We start from the raw sequence: 17,331 nt of genomic DNA, 5'->3' as shown, positions 1-17,331 counted from the left end.
AAATGCAGAATTGCAATGAGAAGGCCTTTCCTCCAGGATCAATTATCTAGACTTTCAAAAGAATCCACCTCCAAATCTAAACTGCATTCATTAAAACAAACTACAACGTAGAGTTTCTAGTGTGTAATGATGAAAGGATTTGCCCTCTAGTCCTGAAGGCTACAGTTCTAAATGCAAATCAGATTCACAAAAAAATAGTTGGTATGAATTACTAACTATACCATTCAATTATTTCAGATCAAATGTCTATGTTACACCTTGAATGCAGCCAATTAGAACAGCGAATGACTGAACAGAATATGAGCAAGAAAATTATATGCACTAACCACAAGTGAAATGCAATGTATTGGTCTTTAAAAACAGTACAGAGAAGGAAGTCAGTATGAATGCCCAGTTTTCAGCAAGACAGATCACAGTTGTGCCACAAAGAGAGAGGTGTTCACTGGCTATTAGGCAGTTCCACAGAAGGTGGGGCAAAATTAAGCAACTCTTAAGTTCACGAAGGCAAGACCTAACAATTCACTCTCAATATCCCAGGTTGGTGTTCAGAAGGGCTCTGCTGGGCGCTCACAAAAAAAGGTTTGAGATGATTTTTGATAGTATTGGGAAAGATTAATAGCATCTAGGGACAGAGAATTGAACAGAAGATGAAATTTTTGCAATCATTAACAGAACAAGAGGAGAAAAACTGTGCATGATTGGAAGAATACAAGATATGGTTGAATATGGGCTGGACAAGGCTGCAGAAACACAGTATGGCAAACCACAGGGGCCTGAAGACGACAATGAGGATCATCTTTTCTTCTAAAGTACAAGAAATGAAATTCTTTCAATTCTATTGAAAAGGACGTTGCACTTTATTGTCCAATTACATTTTTGATGTAGGTAATTATTGTGCAGTCACAGTTCTGACGACATAATAATTCAATGTGTTCACTCTTTTTCAACTCCTTCCCACAACCCCCAACTGCATTTCATTTTGTTCTCCACTTGAGCTGCCAGAGGAAGTGGTGGAGGCTGGTACAATTGCAACATTTAAAAGGCATTTGGATGGGTACATGAATAGGAAGGATTTGGAGGGATATGGGCCGGGTGCTGGCAGGTGGGACTAGATTGGGTTGGGATATCCTGCTGTACATCTCTATGACTCTATGTCAAGTTAAGCAAGAGCATTCACATTACCAGCTCCTACAGTCCTCCATATCTTAGCCATGTAGCCATTGTTCTCATGAAGCTGTGCAGTGGGCATCTCCTCAGAAGGCACCATGACAGAGTCTCATAAAGTGTAAATCACCATGGTCCTGAGGACGGCAGGCTGCTCTACCATTAGAGAGGTAATTGGCGACGAGTTAACCCGAGGGCCAAGTCTCAGGCGAGGATGTAAAAAGGTTGAGGCCTGCACTGTGACCTCAACTGGTACAGGAATGGAACCAGAACTTTTGGCACCACTGGATCACAAAACAGCCCATCAGCCAATTGAGTTGATTCACCCTCCACAGCAGAGCTAATACAGAGCTTATCCAAAGCCCATACAACAATAATCGACTCTGCTAGCTTTTCTCCATTCTTACCCTCTGGACATATAACACACAACATTCCAATTGCTACCCTGGCTGAAGTCAGCCTACTCCATCTAAATCATGAATCAAGTTTGGGATTGTTTCACGTTGATGACTTAGAATTAGAAAGATCAATTCTTTACCCTAAATAAACAACAGGAGGAAGTTTTCCTACCAAAATGCTCAGTGATCTGCATAAGATATGGAGTCTCAATGATAATATCAGAACTAAACAATAGAGGAGTGAGTCAGGTAAGCAACTGAGGGTATTGTATTGGGTTAACCCAGCAGCTAGCCAAGGACTCCAAAACACGCCCACCCTGTAAGCCGTGTGGCTGGATACATACTGATAAATGGAGAAAGCTCGCAGCAAATCCTCAGTCTTAAATCCTGCAGGAAAATCATAGATCTCGACAATGTGTGAAAATTCCGAATCATCAATGTCTGGCTCTGCTGGCTGGTAGTTGTAATAGTTGAAACAAGGATCCTGAATATTCTTCTTGGGCTTGCTATTACCGGTTAGCTGAAAGAGGAAAAGAAAGTATGTTCAAGGAGTAAGATAACAAAACTTGGGGCACATATGTACATTTTGTGGTGGCGTCAAGTGGAGACATGAGTTTATGTCATCATTATTCCACTCTTCCAAAGTCCTAATTGCTAATTCCCAGTTGCTTGCTTCTTTCTGCAGATGGTCTTGATCTGAAGACTTCTCCAAGGACACACCTTACCCTGTTCTGAAAAATATACTGAAGGAAATTTCTTTCAGCTAGCTAGCCAGCCAAATGCCATCACCCAGTTTCTCAATTTTCATAAATTACGTACCTCTCTCCCAAATTACAAAAAAAACCTCCAAAATGCAGAGATATTTGCATTTTGTTTTATTCTTTCCAAATCAGCAAAGAACATATGGGCAGACAGGCATTGGGGAAACAGTTGAATTGCTCGCTGCACAATTCCTAGGAACTGAGTTACTCACTGTGGGATTCTTAGCCTTGGATTTGCTCTTGTAGCCATAGTATGTGTAGAACCAGTTCAGTTCAGTTTTTGGTCATTAGTAACCTCTAAAATGTTGATAGTGGGGGTTTCAGCAATGGTAATGCCACTGGATATCAATGGGCAACTGTTACATTCTTTCTTTTTGGAAATGGTCATTGCCTGGCACTTACGACGTGAATATTACATGCCCCTTATCAGCCCAAGCCTGCATATTGTCTAGGTCTTGCTGCATATGGGCACAGACTGCTTCAATATTCGAGAAGTTATTCGAGAACATTTGTGCAATCATTAGCGAACTCTACCCCGACCTTATAATGGATAGTGAAGAAGCAGCTCAGTCTCAGACACGAGCTTGAGAAACTCCTACAGTGATGTCCCGGGATTGAGGTGATGTAATTTTTGCAGACAATCTTTTTTTGTGCCAGGTCTGACTCCAACCAGCAGATAGATCTCCTCTTGAATCCTAGTGACTGCAGGTTTGCTCATGCTCCTTGATGCCATACTCATTCAAATGCTGTTTTGATATCAAAGGCAATCACTCTTGCCTCACTTTGAGTTCAGTTCTTTGATCCATCTTTCGGAGCCAGGTGGCGCTGAGCTTCAGCGAGCATGTATCCTTTTTTATGTGGCACTCGACTGTAATGTTGAAGACACCTTCCGCCAACTTGATGATTGAGAATAGACTGATAGGGCAATAGTAACAGCATATGCATTTATCCTTTTTTTTGTGTACAGGGCATATCTGGGCAATTTTCCACATTGTCAGGCTGATGCCTATGTTGTCGCTATACTGAAACAGCTTGGCTAAGGGAGCAGCTCGTTCTGGATCACAAGTTGATAGCCCTATGCCTGGAATGTTGTTACAGCCCATAACTTCCGCAGTATTCAGTGTTTTCAGCCATTTTTTTGGCATCATGTGGAGTGAATCAAACTGGCTGAAGGATGACATCTGTGATGCTGGGGCCTCAGGAGATGGCTGAAATAGATCATCCACTCGGTACTTCTGGCTTCAGATGGATGCTAATACTTTACCTTTGTCTTTTACATTGGCATTCTTGGATCCCCTGTTGTACAGGATAGGGATATATGTGGAACCTTTGCCTCCTGTCAGTTTTTCAATTGTCCACCACTATTCGTAACTGGATGCAGCACGGATAGAGTGTTTAGACCTTAACTATTGGTTGTGAAACCATTTAGTTCTATCTGCTGCACACTGCTTCTGCTATTTAGCATATCAGTAGACCCATATTGCAGCTTCACTAGTTGCCACCTTATTGTGAGGTATGCCTGGTACTGCTCCTGTTATACCATCCTACACTCTTCATTGAACCAGGGCTGGTCACCAGTGTAATGGCAGAGTGGGGATATGCTAGGCCATGCGGTTACAGATTGTGATGGAGTACAACTCTGCTGATAATTCACAGTGATCTACAGGTGTCCTGTTTTGAGGCACTGGATCTGTTCAAAGTCTTAGCATGGTGGTAGCACCACACAACATAGAGGGTATTATCAATGTGAAAATGTTGGGACTTTGTCTCCAAAGGTGATCACTCCAACTGAAACGATCATGGACAAACATAATTGCGACAGGAAGTTTGGCAAGGAGGTGAAGAGGATTTTTCCCTCACCATCTGCCACAGACCCAGTCCAGCAGCTTTTCCCTTAATTACTGACCTATCTGGTCAAGTCCTAATGTTATAAAGCCACTCTTGATGATGGGTGTTAAAGTCTCTCACCCAAAGTACTTCCTGCACCCTTGACACCCATAGTGCTTAATCTGATTAGTCAGCAGATGTGGTAATCAAAAGAAATTACCTTGCTTGACTTGACAATAATGAGATGTCATGATTTCACAGTCAGTGTTGAGGACTCCCAGTGCAACTCCTAACTATATATGACAGTGGCACCACCTCTGGTGGATCTTAATGGTGGTGTGTGGAATTTTGTCGGTATGATTCTGAGATTCTGACTATGTCAGGCTGTTGATAAACTAGTCTATGGAACAGTTCTTCTGATTTTTCCACATGTACCTAGATGTGAACAAGCAGGAATTTTGCAGGGTCAATAGCTCTGTGCTTGTCCTTTATAGCTTCTGGTACTTACTTTGATGCCAGTCGGTGTCCGGTTTCATTCTTTTCTTTAGACTTTGCATTGATTTCATACAAGTGAGTGGCCTGAAACACAAGCCTTTGGTAGGATCACTGGAATATTGTAGAGGCCTTTGTAGTATTCAATGCCTCCAGCCATTTCTCGATATCATCAGCAGTGAATCAAACTGGCTGAAAACTGGTATCTGCAATGCTGGGTATCTCAGGAGATAGCTGAGATGGATCATCTGCTTGGTAGATGCCAGGCCATTTCAGGAAAAGGCAAAGATTCCGCATTGCTAGAGTCACATGTAGGCCTAATCAGGTAAGGAAGGACATTACAGAAGCAAATAGCTGAGTGTTTATATGGTTGCCATTGGATGGACTTTATTCCATTCAAATTTCACCACCTTCCATGGATTCAAACCCATATCCCAGAATATTACTTGGGGTTCTGGATTACTAGCCCAGCAACATTTCCACTATGCCACTGCCTCATCCTGACAACTTTGGAGTATTCCATCACACTCCTTTGCTGTGCCTTTTAGATGGTGGACTGATTTTGAAAAGTCAGAAGGTTAGTTACACTCAGCAAAATTCTAAGTCTCTGACTTTCTCTCATAGCGACTGAATTTAGATAGCTGGGCCAATTCAGTTTCTGGTCAATGTTAACACCAAGAATGTTGACAGTGGGGAATTCACCAATGACAATATCATTGAATGAAGGGCTTTGATTAGATTTTCTCCTGTTGGACATTGTCTGGCATATTTGCAGATTGAATGTTCCTTGCCACTTATCAGCCTAAATGTATTGGTCTTCCCTCATTTGGATGGAATGCTTCAGTATGAGGAAATGCAAATGGTGCTGACAAGTCTGCAATTCTCAGTGAACATTCCCACCTCTGACCTCACGACAGAGGGAAGGTCAGGCATCAGCTGAAGATGGTTGAGCTGACAACACTATCCTGAGGAACTTCTGCCCTGAGGTTAGCTTCACTTTACTCAAAAACAAAAGACAACCTTAAAAGATACACCACAACAAAATGATAAATTTTACAGAAAAAACTGCATGTGGCAAGTAAAGCCCAAATCTTTCCAGACCACAGAGCAAAACTTACATAGCGCAGCCTTCCTAGTTAGCCAGCTGTATCTAGACTTTATCAGAACTGTTGCACATGTTAGAACAAAATTATATCGTCAAGAGATTATTCATCTAACTGCAAGCAACTGTATTTGCAAAGAGAGAAACCCCAAATTAAGGTGGGGGACGGGTGGTGGTTGTTTATTTTACTTCATCTCTTCTGAAAAAATAGATCCTAGCATGCTAACATTTGTACTAATTGGTTTTATTTACTGACCATGTCACATCGAGGTGCTGCATTATCCTCCTGTCGGAAACAAATAGTACCGGTGCTCAAAGCAGCACAATAATGCAGAAGAATAGACAGCGAGGAACAGCGTGGTTGGTGATTTAAATTGACACATTTTAAAGCTGTTGTAAATGAGGAGGGAAAAAGTACGAGTGGCTTCTAAGAATGCAAATTGAGCCCTAAAAATAAGTTATGGCTTTTTTCTCACTTTCTATCATCAATTCTAATTATTATTATGGCCTCAATAAAAGAAAACAGCCAAGAGCTAATTTGAGAGTACTTCAGTAATAGACAAGCCACGCATAGATAGAAGAGACATCCTATATCACTACCTAGACAAAGGAAGACCTTCCAAAGGACATTGAACCCATTCTGGGAAAGAAGGCTGACTCTTAGGAATTAGAGAGAATCTTTGTTGAAGGAGTCACAGGGTCAGAGGATGAAGAGAACTCAGCAAGACTGTTTACCAGGAATGGCAAAAAGCTAAATACTTACAAACATTTCAGGGAATAGAATGGAAGCCTGGTGTGAATGCAAAGTTTCCAGACCAATACTGTGAACCTACAGTACCAGCTTGTAGTCACAGGGCATTTCATTACAAAACAAAACACATGTTCTGTCTTTGGAGATGACTTTGATTAGGCCTCAGTGTTAGAATGCTGTACCCAGTTTGTTTCTTCTCACCAATACTGAAGTGGGAAAGATTGAAGCTTTAGTAAGGATCCAGGGGAGAGTCACAAGATTAATGTCTAATTTACAACATCTTAGTAATGCAGATAGGCTGAAAATACTATGCCAGTATAACTTCCTGAAGTCTCAGAATTGGTCTGATCAAGATTATGGAATAGAGTCAGATTATATTTACAAAGGCAAATCATTTCAATTGAATTTGTTAGGAGGGGACCAGGGATCATGGTTGCAATTTACACAAGGATAGAACTAGATTAGACATTAAATGGCCTTTTATGCCAGAGGGTCCTGGGCTGTGAAGTAGGCTGAGGGCTTGTGTCATGAATGGGTACTGAACTGCTTCAACACAGAGGTGACCCAGTTTCTAATGAGGGCAAAAAGCATCTCCAATGAGCAAGATACCTTGTAATACAACTCAGGATCAGCAGGATATCCTGGACTAGCTGCTATCAATGGGAGAAGGTGGAGGCCTCAGAGAACAAAGTACTAGATTACTTTTGTCAATTGACCAGGAATTTTAGGCGTCTTATTGACTCTTCTATGAATTTCATGATTTTGGATACATGGTAAGTGCTTGTATTGTGACACACCATGGATCAAAATTATAATAAACAAGTTAATTGGAACAATGGGTTTTTATTCATGAGCAGGAAAATGAATCAATGCCTAGGCCACATTAGCAGGAAAATGAATCAATGCTTAGGCCAGCAGCTTTTGCCCTCTCAAAGTCCTGAGGCAAAGGTAGTGGTGTGTCTTCCTGGAAAGATGCAATCCATGTGGGATAGATACATCCAGTTGTTAGGAAGCAAGTTCCAGGATTTTGACCCAGCGACACTAAAGGAACTGCAAATGTAGTTTCAAGCCAGGGAACTGTGTGGTCTGGAAAGGAATATGCAGATAGTCATACTCCGATGTATCTGCTGCCCTTTTTCTTATAGATAGATGTAGTCATAGGATTGTAAGAAGATGCAAAGGAGCCTTAGTGAGCTGCTGCAAGTTATCTTGTAGAAGATATATGCTGCTGACACTTTTGTATTTCCTACTGTGGGTGTTGTGGGAGGTGTGACTATGGTGTAAGCTTGGTTATTCAGAATGAGTGGCTAAGCAGGCTTATGGGGTGGAATGATTCTTGCTCATCTTCTGTTTGTGAATTCCTATACCTGAACACTTTCACTGACATTTGCTGGGAAATGCAGTGAAAGGGACAAGAAGAATAATCTCAAGGTTTAATTGCCTACCAAGGTTTTATGTTTAAAAACTGCCACCCTAAGCAGAAGACATGGGTCAGTATCTTTAGGAGGAAGGAACACAGAAGATAACATCATCTTTGGGAAGTATGAGGTAGACAGTGCCCGTGCTGTAACATAGCAACAGGAGGTGGTCATTCAGCTTCTTGAGCTTATTGCACTAACAAAATCATGGCTGCTCCGAGGCCTAATTTCATTCAGTTACCTTTGGCTCATAGCCCTTCATACCTTTGTTTAACAAAAAATTATCAATTTCAGATTTAAAATTAACCGATCGAGCATCAACTACCATTTATGGAAGAACCATCCTTTGTCATAAAAATGCTTTCTAACATCTTTCCTAAATGTTTGGCTCTAATTTTTAGACTGTGTCAACAGAAGGTTACAAAGGCTGACGATAATTGGTAGGGAATAGGATTGGTGTCAGAGGCCCACATTCTGTGAACATATTTAAGAGCTGGTGATTCTCGTTCAAAATAATACGTCCATTCAAATGGCAAAATACACCAATGGCATTTGAGGCCACAGGCTAAGGATGAAACAGATCATTGAAACATCAAAGAAAAATCAAAATAATGTTTTCCTCAAATTTTATATTATAACAGAGTTTACATTTCTCAAGTAGCTCACTGCTGTGCAGTGCCTTCGGACACCGTGTTGTCATAAAAAAATTTGCATTTACACAGAACCTTTCTTTTGAACCATTAGCCTGAGTGAGTGAACAGCACCAAAATTTCTCTTAACTCGCTGAATCAACTGCTCATCAATTATCACTATTCTATGTGCATACATCCAGTTCCCAAAAAATTTATTTGTATCACACTTTTCCTGAGTACTACGTGTCGACACTTTACAGCCAATGAAATACTTTTGAAGTGCAGTCACTGTAGTAACTTTGCACCTAAAAATTGTCAGATTGAAAAAAACTCCTTCAGCTTCACAAAACAACGTACGGCCGTTTCAAAAATTGTCCTTGCCATCATATTTGGTAAATGCACATGAGCAAGTAAGGTTTACTAGATCAATACCAGCAAAGATTCACTGCCTGATGAAGTAATGTTGGTTAGACTAGGCTTGAAGCCACAGGTGTTTAAATTAGTAAGAAGCAATTTGATAAAACACCCTGAAGGATTCTTATCAGGGTGGATATGGAAAGGATGTTTCCAATTATTGGAGAATCTAGGTTGGGCGGGGGAGGAAGGGGTATGGTGGGAGCATTGTTCAATAATAAGGGATTGACAGAGACGAGCATTTTGGTCAGAGTCCGTGAGTATGTTTAAGACAATGATAAAGGCAGATAGGTTTTTGACAACCAAGACAGTGAAAGTTTATTGTTCAGATCTTGTTATATTTGAACAGGTACTGCTTCAGTGCCTGAGAAGTCATGAATGGTGCTGAACATTGTGTAATCCTTGACAAACATCCCCACTTCTGACATTATGATAGAGGAAAGGTCATTGATGAAGCAGTTGAAGGTGGTAGGGCCAAGGACACTACCCTGCAGAGATGGCCTGGAGCCGAGGTGACTGACTTCCAACAACCACAACCATCTCCCCATATGCCAGCCCTCCAATTCCCATTTTTTTGGGCTCTTTAATGCCAGACTCCGTTGAATGCAGCCTTGATTTCAACAGTTGTCATTCTCACCTTTGGATTTCACTTCTTTTGTCCATGTTTGAACCAAGGTTGTAATGAGGTCAGATGGTCAGTGACCCTGGCAGAACCCAAATTGGATGTCAGTGAGCAGGTGCTGCTTGGTTGTACGGTTGATGACATCTCACATCACTTTACTGATGATTGGGAGTAGAGTGGTGGGGTAGTAATTTGCTGGGTTGGTTGCCCTAACTTTTGTGTACAGAGCAATTTTCAAATTGTTGGGTAGATGCCGGTGTTGAGACTGTACTGGAAGAGCTTGATTCGGGGAACAGCAAATTCTAGAGCACAAGTCTTCAGTACTATTCCAGAATACTGTCAGGGTCCATAGCCTTTGCAGTATTCAGTGCCTCCAAACATTTCTTAATGTCACATGGAGTGTATCGAATTGGTTGAAGATTGGTTTCTCTGATGCTAAGGACCAATGGAGGAGGCCAAGGTGGATCATCCCACTTGCCAATTCTGGCTGAAGATTGCTTCAAATGGTTCAGCCTTGTATTCTGCACTGATGTGCTGACTCTTCCGTCATTTGAGGATGGAAATATTTACGGCACCTCCTCCTCCGGTGAGTAGTTTAATAGTCTACCAACATTCATGACGGGATGTGGCAAGGTTGCAGAGCTTAGATCTGATCAACTGAGATTGAGATTTGAGATCGCATTACTTTTGGAGGCTGTTTTAAAATGTTTGACAGAGCAAAGAAGAAAATAGTTTCAGTATTTCACGATCAGAACTTTTATCTTGTGCTTTGACTTTGAATATGTACAATGGAAATAAATTGCAGCCAAAAATAGCTTGAAACGAGCCTCATAAAATATATCTATCATTTTGACACATGGTGAAACTAGTGTAGCATTCCAACCTAGTTACAGCGTGAATGTTGCTGAGCAAGAATGTTGCTAACATCACAACAAAATTTAAGTGGCAAATAAATAAAAATATGACAAATAAAATTTAAAATACAATTCAGTTGCTCCTAGCTTACATCTTCCATTATTGGCAGGATTTCTTTCAACTCATGCCCTTCTCAAATTTCTCAAACTTAACATCTTCCCTGTGAATTTTAAAAATTAACTTGAAGCCTCATTCTTTGACCATGTTTTTGGCCTCTGTCCTTCGCCACAAACCCCCTATTAACATCTAGCCAACCAGACTTTCATGCTCTCCCATAATGTTTCCCATGGCACCACCCTAGGATTGAAAATGTGTTGCTGGAAAAGCGCAGCAGGTCAGGCAGCATCCAGGGAACAGGAGAATCAACGTTTCGGGCATAAGCCCTTCTTTATGCCCGAAACGTCGATTCTCCTGTTCCCTGGATGCTGCCTGACCCTGCTGCGCTTTTCCAGCAACACATTTTCAGCTCTGATCTCCAGCATCTGCAGACCTCACTTTCTCCTCCACCACTCTAGGATTGCCAACTCCAATCAGAACATTCCTGGAAGTTTAATTAGATGATGTCCTACTTTCTACTGGTTTAGCCAAACCTACTCTCCTGCCAATGGCAGGCACTTCTATTGACATGGCACACCAATTTTCCTTTGCCAATTCACAAGTAAACAGACATCTGAACAATTCAATGATTCTTAACTATCAGTCTTCTCTTATCTACAGCTTTATGTTTCTAAGTAATAAAATATTGAATGAAAATAAATATTTTTTAAACCGCTATGATTCTTCTTTAGAAGTGCTCACAGAATCTTTAATTCCTGACACTCCAACACTATCCAGGAGGATAACATTGCTCACCACATGGTAAGTAGCTATACAATAAAATTCACATAATATGGCACCCCAACAACTAGCATCTGAGATTATTAAAAATCCAATTTTGTTTGTTCAAAATTATTGTAAAACTGCTAAACTCAGTTATGAGATAACACTGAGCTTGTTTTCCTTGGCAAAGGAGGCTTGGGTGGAGGGGGATCTGATTGAAGTACACAAAATTATGAAAGACAAAGAGTAGATTGTGAGAATCTTCTCACAATGGCAAGTATCCAAGGCCAGACAGTGTAAGTGTAAGCAGTAAGTGGTGATAGAAATAGGGAAAGTGCTATCCGAGAAGGTGGTGGAGGCATGTACTCTTGCAACTCAAGCATGTGGATGAGTACTTTAAATGCAAGGGCAGAGTAAGCTATATACTAACTACAGGGAAATGGGATTAGTGTAGTTTGGTATTTGTTGATTGGCATAGACATGGTTGGCTGAAGAGCATGTTTCTACACTATGTCTCTATGGCTCCCTCAGTGTTTACAGAGAAGAGGGTCAAAGGTGGAGAGGCTTGAAGCCTCAAGTTGCAGTCTCTGGCAAGAGATATTTAGGTTTGATTCCTGTTGTGACCAATTGCAATGGGTTCACCAACATTTTTGATTAGCAGCAACACCTGATCCCAGTGCATGCTAGATACTTTTACTGTATGTTGTAGCATTTGCATTACACCATTCCCTCTTAAAAAAGAATCAAAAGGTATTGCTTCAATAAAAGATTTTTTGATCTCGTCATTACTATTGGCTTTAAAAAAATCTGGATATTCAAATTAGATGAGACTACAGAAAGAAAGGGCAAGTTATTAAATCATTTGAGCATCAAGAGAAGTAAGGCTCAAAGTGAGCACCTTACAATGTGAAATACTTTAATAGGGTCATGGGGCGGTATGATGGCTCAGTGATTAGTTCAATTCCACCCTCGTGCAACTGTGCAAATTCCACACACTAATTCTTTCCAATTCTGCATAAGTTTCCTCCAGGTGCTCCAATTTTCTCCCACAATCCAAAGATGTGCAAGTTAGGTAGATTGGCCACGCTAAATTGCCCCATAGTGTCCAGGGATGAGCAGGCTAGGTGATTTAGCCATGGGAAATGAAAGGTTACGGGGATAGGGTGGGGCAGGTGGGAGGAGAGTCGGTGTGGACTCAATGGGCAGAATGGCCCGCTTCCAACTGTAAGGATTCTATGATTCTATGAAGGATTATGTCCAAAAATCCTAGTTTTAGAAATGTTGAACAAGCATGAAAAATCTGCTTAGAAGCCAATCTTCCTTACATCAGAATCGGCAATGAGAACTTTCCATATAATCAGTAACTCTCAAAGAAAATATCAAATATGCAGAAGGCATTCTTCAGACATCACTATTCAAGACTGCCCAGCCTCAGCAACAGTAGGATGAAATCCTGTGACCAAAAATAGAAAGAAGAGTAAGCTGTTCAGATCTTCATGTCTGTTCCAACTCCACCTTCCTGCACTAATCCTAGCCCAATTCTGAGATTCCAACATCTTAAATAGGCTGAGTTTTTAACAGTTTCCTGAGGTCGAAAATTCCAAAGCTTCACAACCCATTGAAAGTGACCCATACGCAAATTATCCCTAGTCAAGAGTTGCACTGACAAGGCCTTGGGAAGGTTGATGGGTTCTCTGGGGAATACCTACTGCGGCTAGACAGAACAGTAATGAAAACCATCAGTCTAGGAATCAATTAAATGACAAATAGCAAATTTCCAAAGGACCCATACAAAGGCAGAAAGGCATCAGGCACATCTGAAGGTCACAACACTGAAGAGATTCAACATCATTCAAGACAAAGCAGTTTGTTTCTGCCAGAGAGCTGAATATCCATTCCCTCTGCAGTAAGTATTGCCTGTGAGATGCTGCACATTAACCCACCTAGCTAACTTCAACAGCACCTTCCAGCTTTCACCTCAATCACCAAGAAAGTCAAAATGAAGTGAGATCGTGGGAGCACCATTATCTTTATGTGCCTCTGGGAGTCATACACTATGCTGATTTCACAACGTACTGGTAAATCCTTTATTGTCAATAAGCCAAAATTTTCCTGCCCACCATCATTATGGACGAATGAATTTATGATTTCTGGCAGACCCCATTGCAGCAACTAGGTATGGATGATAAATATGATTATTCCAACCTCACCTACAACTAAGAACAAATATTTTTAAAAATCATGAATATAGAATCACGTGACTTGCTAAAGTGAGGACTTTATGAAGCACATGTGACTATAATCCAAATTTCAAGCACAAAATTCAAAAATACAGTTTGGGTTTTTATTTTACTCGTCACCTAGCAATTATATTTCAGAGAAAAGTTTTTAAAAACAAAAATTCTTTACCTCTTCGAGGAGATGAGGATCCAGGCAATCACCATCATCATTGAAAAGGGCATCCCAAGTGACAGCCTCTGATTCTTCAGGAACTGCTGCTTTAACACACTCAGTTTCATCTGTACCAGTAGGTAGTTGGTCTGAAGCTAGTGAGATTTGGTTGACACTTTGCAAAACAACACCGATTTCAGCATCTCGGTCTGTGCTGACAGGTTTACTGTCTGTTGGGTCGATTGCAGTGTTGTCTTTTTCTATTAAGGATCCAGCCTTTTCAGTTCCTTGTTGCACTTCTTGTATGGTTGAAAGAGCAACAAATTCAAAACTTGGGGGATTTGTGAAGACTACATTTCCAGATGAAGTGGTGGGTAGACTAACAACGTTCTCCTTTAGAAACATATTCTCAGTTCCCTGAGAGAAAGAGTCATTATCTATCCTAGTTTCATGCTCTGTTGCATTGTTCACAGCAAATACCTTGTAAGAACTGTCTCGTTCAGCTGCTTCAGTGCATGAATATTGTCTACTGCTTCTTTCCATCTTCTGTGCCTCATTTACACTTTCTGAGCATTCTAATACAGTATGTTTCACAGCATCTGAGCATTTACAGATGGTTAATTTAGAGGATACCAGTTCATTTGGCTGAAGGAAACTGTCAGAAACACAACTTCTGCTCACACCAGAGGCAGCTTTTAGGTGGAGAGATTTGTTTATATCAGTCTTATGTGCACTTACAACAGAATCTGCATTATTGAGTCTGTCATCATTTCTGTGTTCTGACTGTTCATCACTAGATATATTTGCAGTAATCTGTTGTGCAGGGGTTTGGATTTCTGTGTGATTGGATCTCATTCCTTCTCCATTACTGTCAGCAATTGAGCTGGTAACTTCAAGTAAACTGTTTGCTGCTACATCAATATTACTACATCTTTGTGACATTGCTTCTTTATGCATCAGTTCTTTCTCTCTGCTGTGCAATTTACTACTGTTTGATCCTGCCCTACACTTCTGCTGGATTGCTTTCTTTTCTTTTAAGTGCTTTGATTCCAATCTGTTTCCTTCACCTGACTTCCTTTCTCGAACAGAGTTCACAGTTTGCCTCTTTTTGAAATTTTTGTTGCTGTGCTCTCCTTGACTTTCTTCCTTATGAAGTAAGTTGCTTTGTGTGTGGATCCACTCATGAGGCATTCGCATGTTATTGGAAGGAAATACACTTACAGCTGCAATTACAGTATTTGTGAGCACCTTTTGGGCTTCTCCCTCTAGATTGGGATCACAACTTTGCTGCTGCTCCGTGCTTAAGTGACGCCGAGCTCTGGGAACATACAAAGCTTTGTCTGGTCTCTTTGATCGTGGTTTGCTCTTGTCCTGTTCCTGCTCCATAGAGATTTCCCTTTTCTTATCTGGAAAGACAGTAAATAAGATTCCAATGTTCAATCCACTTCACTGCTATGACCAAATAGCAAGAGCCACCAAAAATGAGAGGTGCCAGTACAACTTAATTATCAGTTGTCAAGAAAAATAAAAGGGGGTGTCATCACACCTCACAAATTGATTAAATATGGTTATATTTGCCTAAATGAAAACAGTTGTATAGTTATTTCCTTCTAATATTTTCATAGAGTCATACAACATGGAAACAGATCCCTCGATCCAACTAGTCCACGTCAAACATGTTTCCAAACCATGTAAAGTCATAGAGACGTACAGCATGGAAATAGACCCTTCGGTCCAACTCGCCCATACCGACCAGATAGCCTAAACAATCTAGTCCCATTTGCCAGCATTTGGCCCATATCTCTCTAAACCTTTCCTATTCATATACCTATCCAGATGCCTTTTAAATGTTGTAATTGTACCTTCCTCCATCACTTCCTCTGGCAGCTCATTCTCTTCATGCACCACCCACTGTGTGAAAAAGTTGCCCCTTAGGTCCCTTTTATATCTTTCCTCTTTCACCTTAAATCTATGCTCTCTAGTTCTGGACTTCCCCATCCCAGAGAAAAGACCTTGTCTATTTACCCTATCCATCACCCCATGATTTTATAAACCTCTAAGGTCACCTCTCAACGCATTATAGTCTCTCCCGATAGCTCAAACCTTGCAATCGAGGCAACATCCTTGAAAATCTTTTCCAAACCCTTTCAAGTTTCACAACATCCTTCAACAGCAGGGAACGCAGAATTGCACACAGTATTCCAACAGTGGCCTAACCAATATCTTGCACAGCCTCAACATAATCTTCCAAGTTCTACATTCAATGCAGTGACCAAGAAAGGCAAGCATACTAAACGTCTTCTTCACTATCCTGTCTACCTGCAACTCTACTTTCAAAGAATTATGAACCTGCACTCCAAGGTCTCTTTCTACAGCAACACTTCCTTACATTTGGTCCATATCCCTCCAAATCTTTCCTATTCATGTCCACATCCAAATATATTTTAAATGGTCTAAGCGGACAGAACTAGCATTGTAGCTTAATATAGCCACTTGTAAATGACAACTGATTAAGAAATATAAACTTCTAATGTCATATTACTACTCAGGGAAGAAATTTATAACTATATTTTCATTTTTAAAACTTACAGCATTGAGTTATTGAAGATTTTGATATATGTGGTACTGCACTTCTATCATTTTTCCCTCCCCAGGCACCACATTTTGGGGCCTCTCCCCATGCACTTTCAACTTCGTCCTTGACTCCTATTTTTTTTTTGACAGTCTTCAATATATTGTTTAGTATACCAGCTAATTTTGCTCAAGTTCAACTCCGATCTATAACATGCCTTAGGCCAATTTGCTATAAGTGCTGCATGATTGGAAGATGACATTGCTGACGTTATTATAAACCCACACAGGGAACACGAGAGCAGTGATCAAGACAACAGTTCCTGTCTCATCTCCTGATCTCCACTGGCTACAACTGCTTCACGGGGATTTAAGACATTTTCTGCACTGCAAAAACGTCCTTCTACTATGTGGAATGCTCTATCTACACTAAAACATGCAACAGCCTTTTTGAAGAAAACACTGTCAGGACTTTTTAGATAATTCAAAGAGTTAAACATTTTTTAAAACCTTATTTATTTTTAGCCATTTTACACTTTGTAGAGAAAGCAGAAGTAGTTCTTAAATTCTTTATAATATGCAATGTTTGAACACTGCTTTCCTAGCCTTGCAAGTTCCTCTTGCCTGATTGGATTCAAAATATCTATTGTCTTTCTCCTTCATAATTTTTCGAATCTCATTCAAATTTGAAATGGAAAGTATTCCCCTGCCATTTATATCCTTTCCTTTTAATCCTGCAGCTATGGTGAAATTAAGCTTTAAAGCAACATTGCACGATGTTATTACCTGCTTGGATTTCAGGAATGAACAACGTTGAGAGGCTGGAGTGAGATGTTTCATAATATGCACTCAAATGCCTTTACTAAAACAAAGAGAAACACAAGGAAAACCAATTTGAAAGTAAGTTCATGGGGGATGCAGACATCCCTGTTATGGTCCATCTTTAACTACCTTTGAGGTGATGGTGATTAGCCACCTCCTTGAACTGTCGCAGGCCATGTGATGTAGGTACATCAACAATGCCATTTTGTGTACGTATACGTGTCTCTCTGGT

The 17,331-nt window shown here is 40.6% G+C and overlaps 1 protein-coding gene across 4 annotated transcripts in view; it reads right to left on the bottom strand.

The window, feature by feature from the left end:
• The window catches only part of r3hcc1l (R3H domain and coiled-coil containing 1-like), a 171,306-nt gene that overhangs the window by 54,888 nt on the left and 99,087 nt on the right, over positions 1-17,331 (bottom strand). For 3 of the 4 annotated variants that reach the window (XM_043713003.1, XM_043713005.1, XM_043713004.1), the window contains exons 2-3: positions 13,725-15,112; positions 1,907-2,082 (exon numbers count right to left, since the gene is read on the bottom strand). In XM_043713003.1, coding sequence (XP_043568938.1) covers positions 1,907-2,082; positions 13,725-15,112 — 1,564 coding nt within the window. Of the gene's footprint in view, positions 1-1,906; positions 2,083-13,724; positions 15,113-17,063; positions 17,136-17,331 lie in introns of those variants that run through there. The other variant, XM_043713007.1, reaches the window with a different exon arrangement.

This window comes from Chiloscyllium plagiosum, chromosome 22 (assembly GCF_004010195.1).
Source record: "Chiloscyllium plagiosum isolate BGI_BamShark_2017 chromosome 22, ASM401019v2, whole genome shotgun sequence".
Taxonomy (NCBI): Eukaryota; Metazoa; Chordata; class Chondrichthyes; order Orectolobiformes; family Hemiscylliidae; genus Chiloscyllium; species Chiloscyllium plagiosum.
Note: the sequence above shows the minus strand (reverse complement) of the source record. Positions and strands in the feature narration are given on the sequence as shown.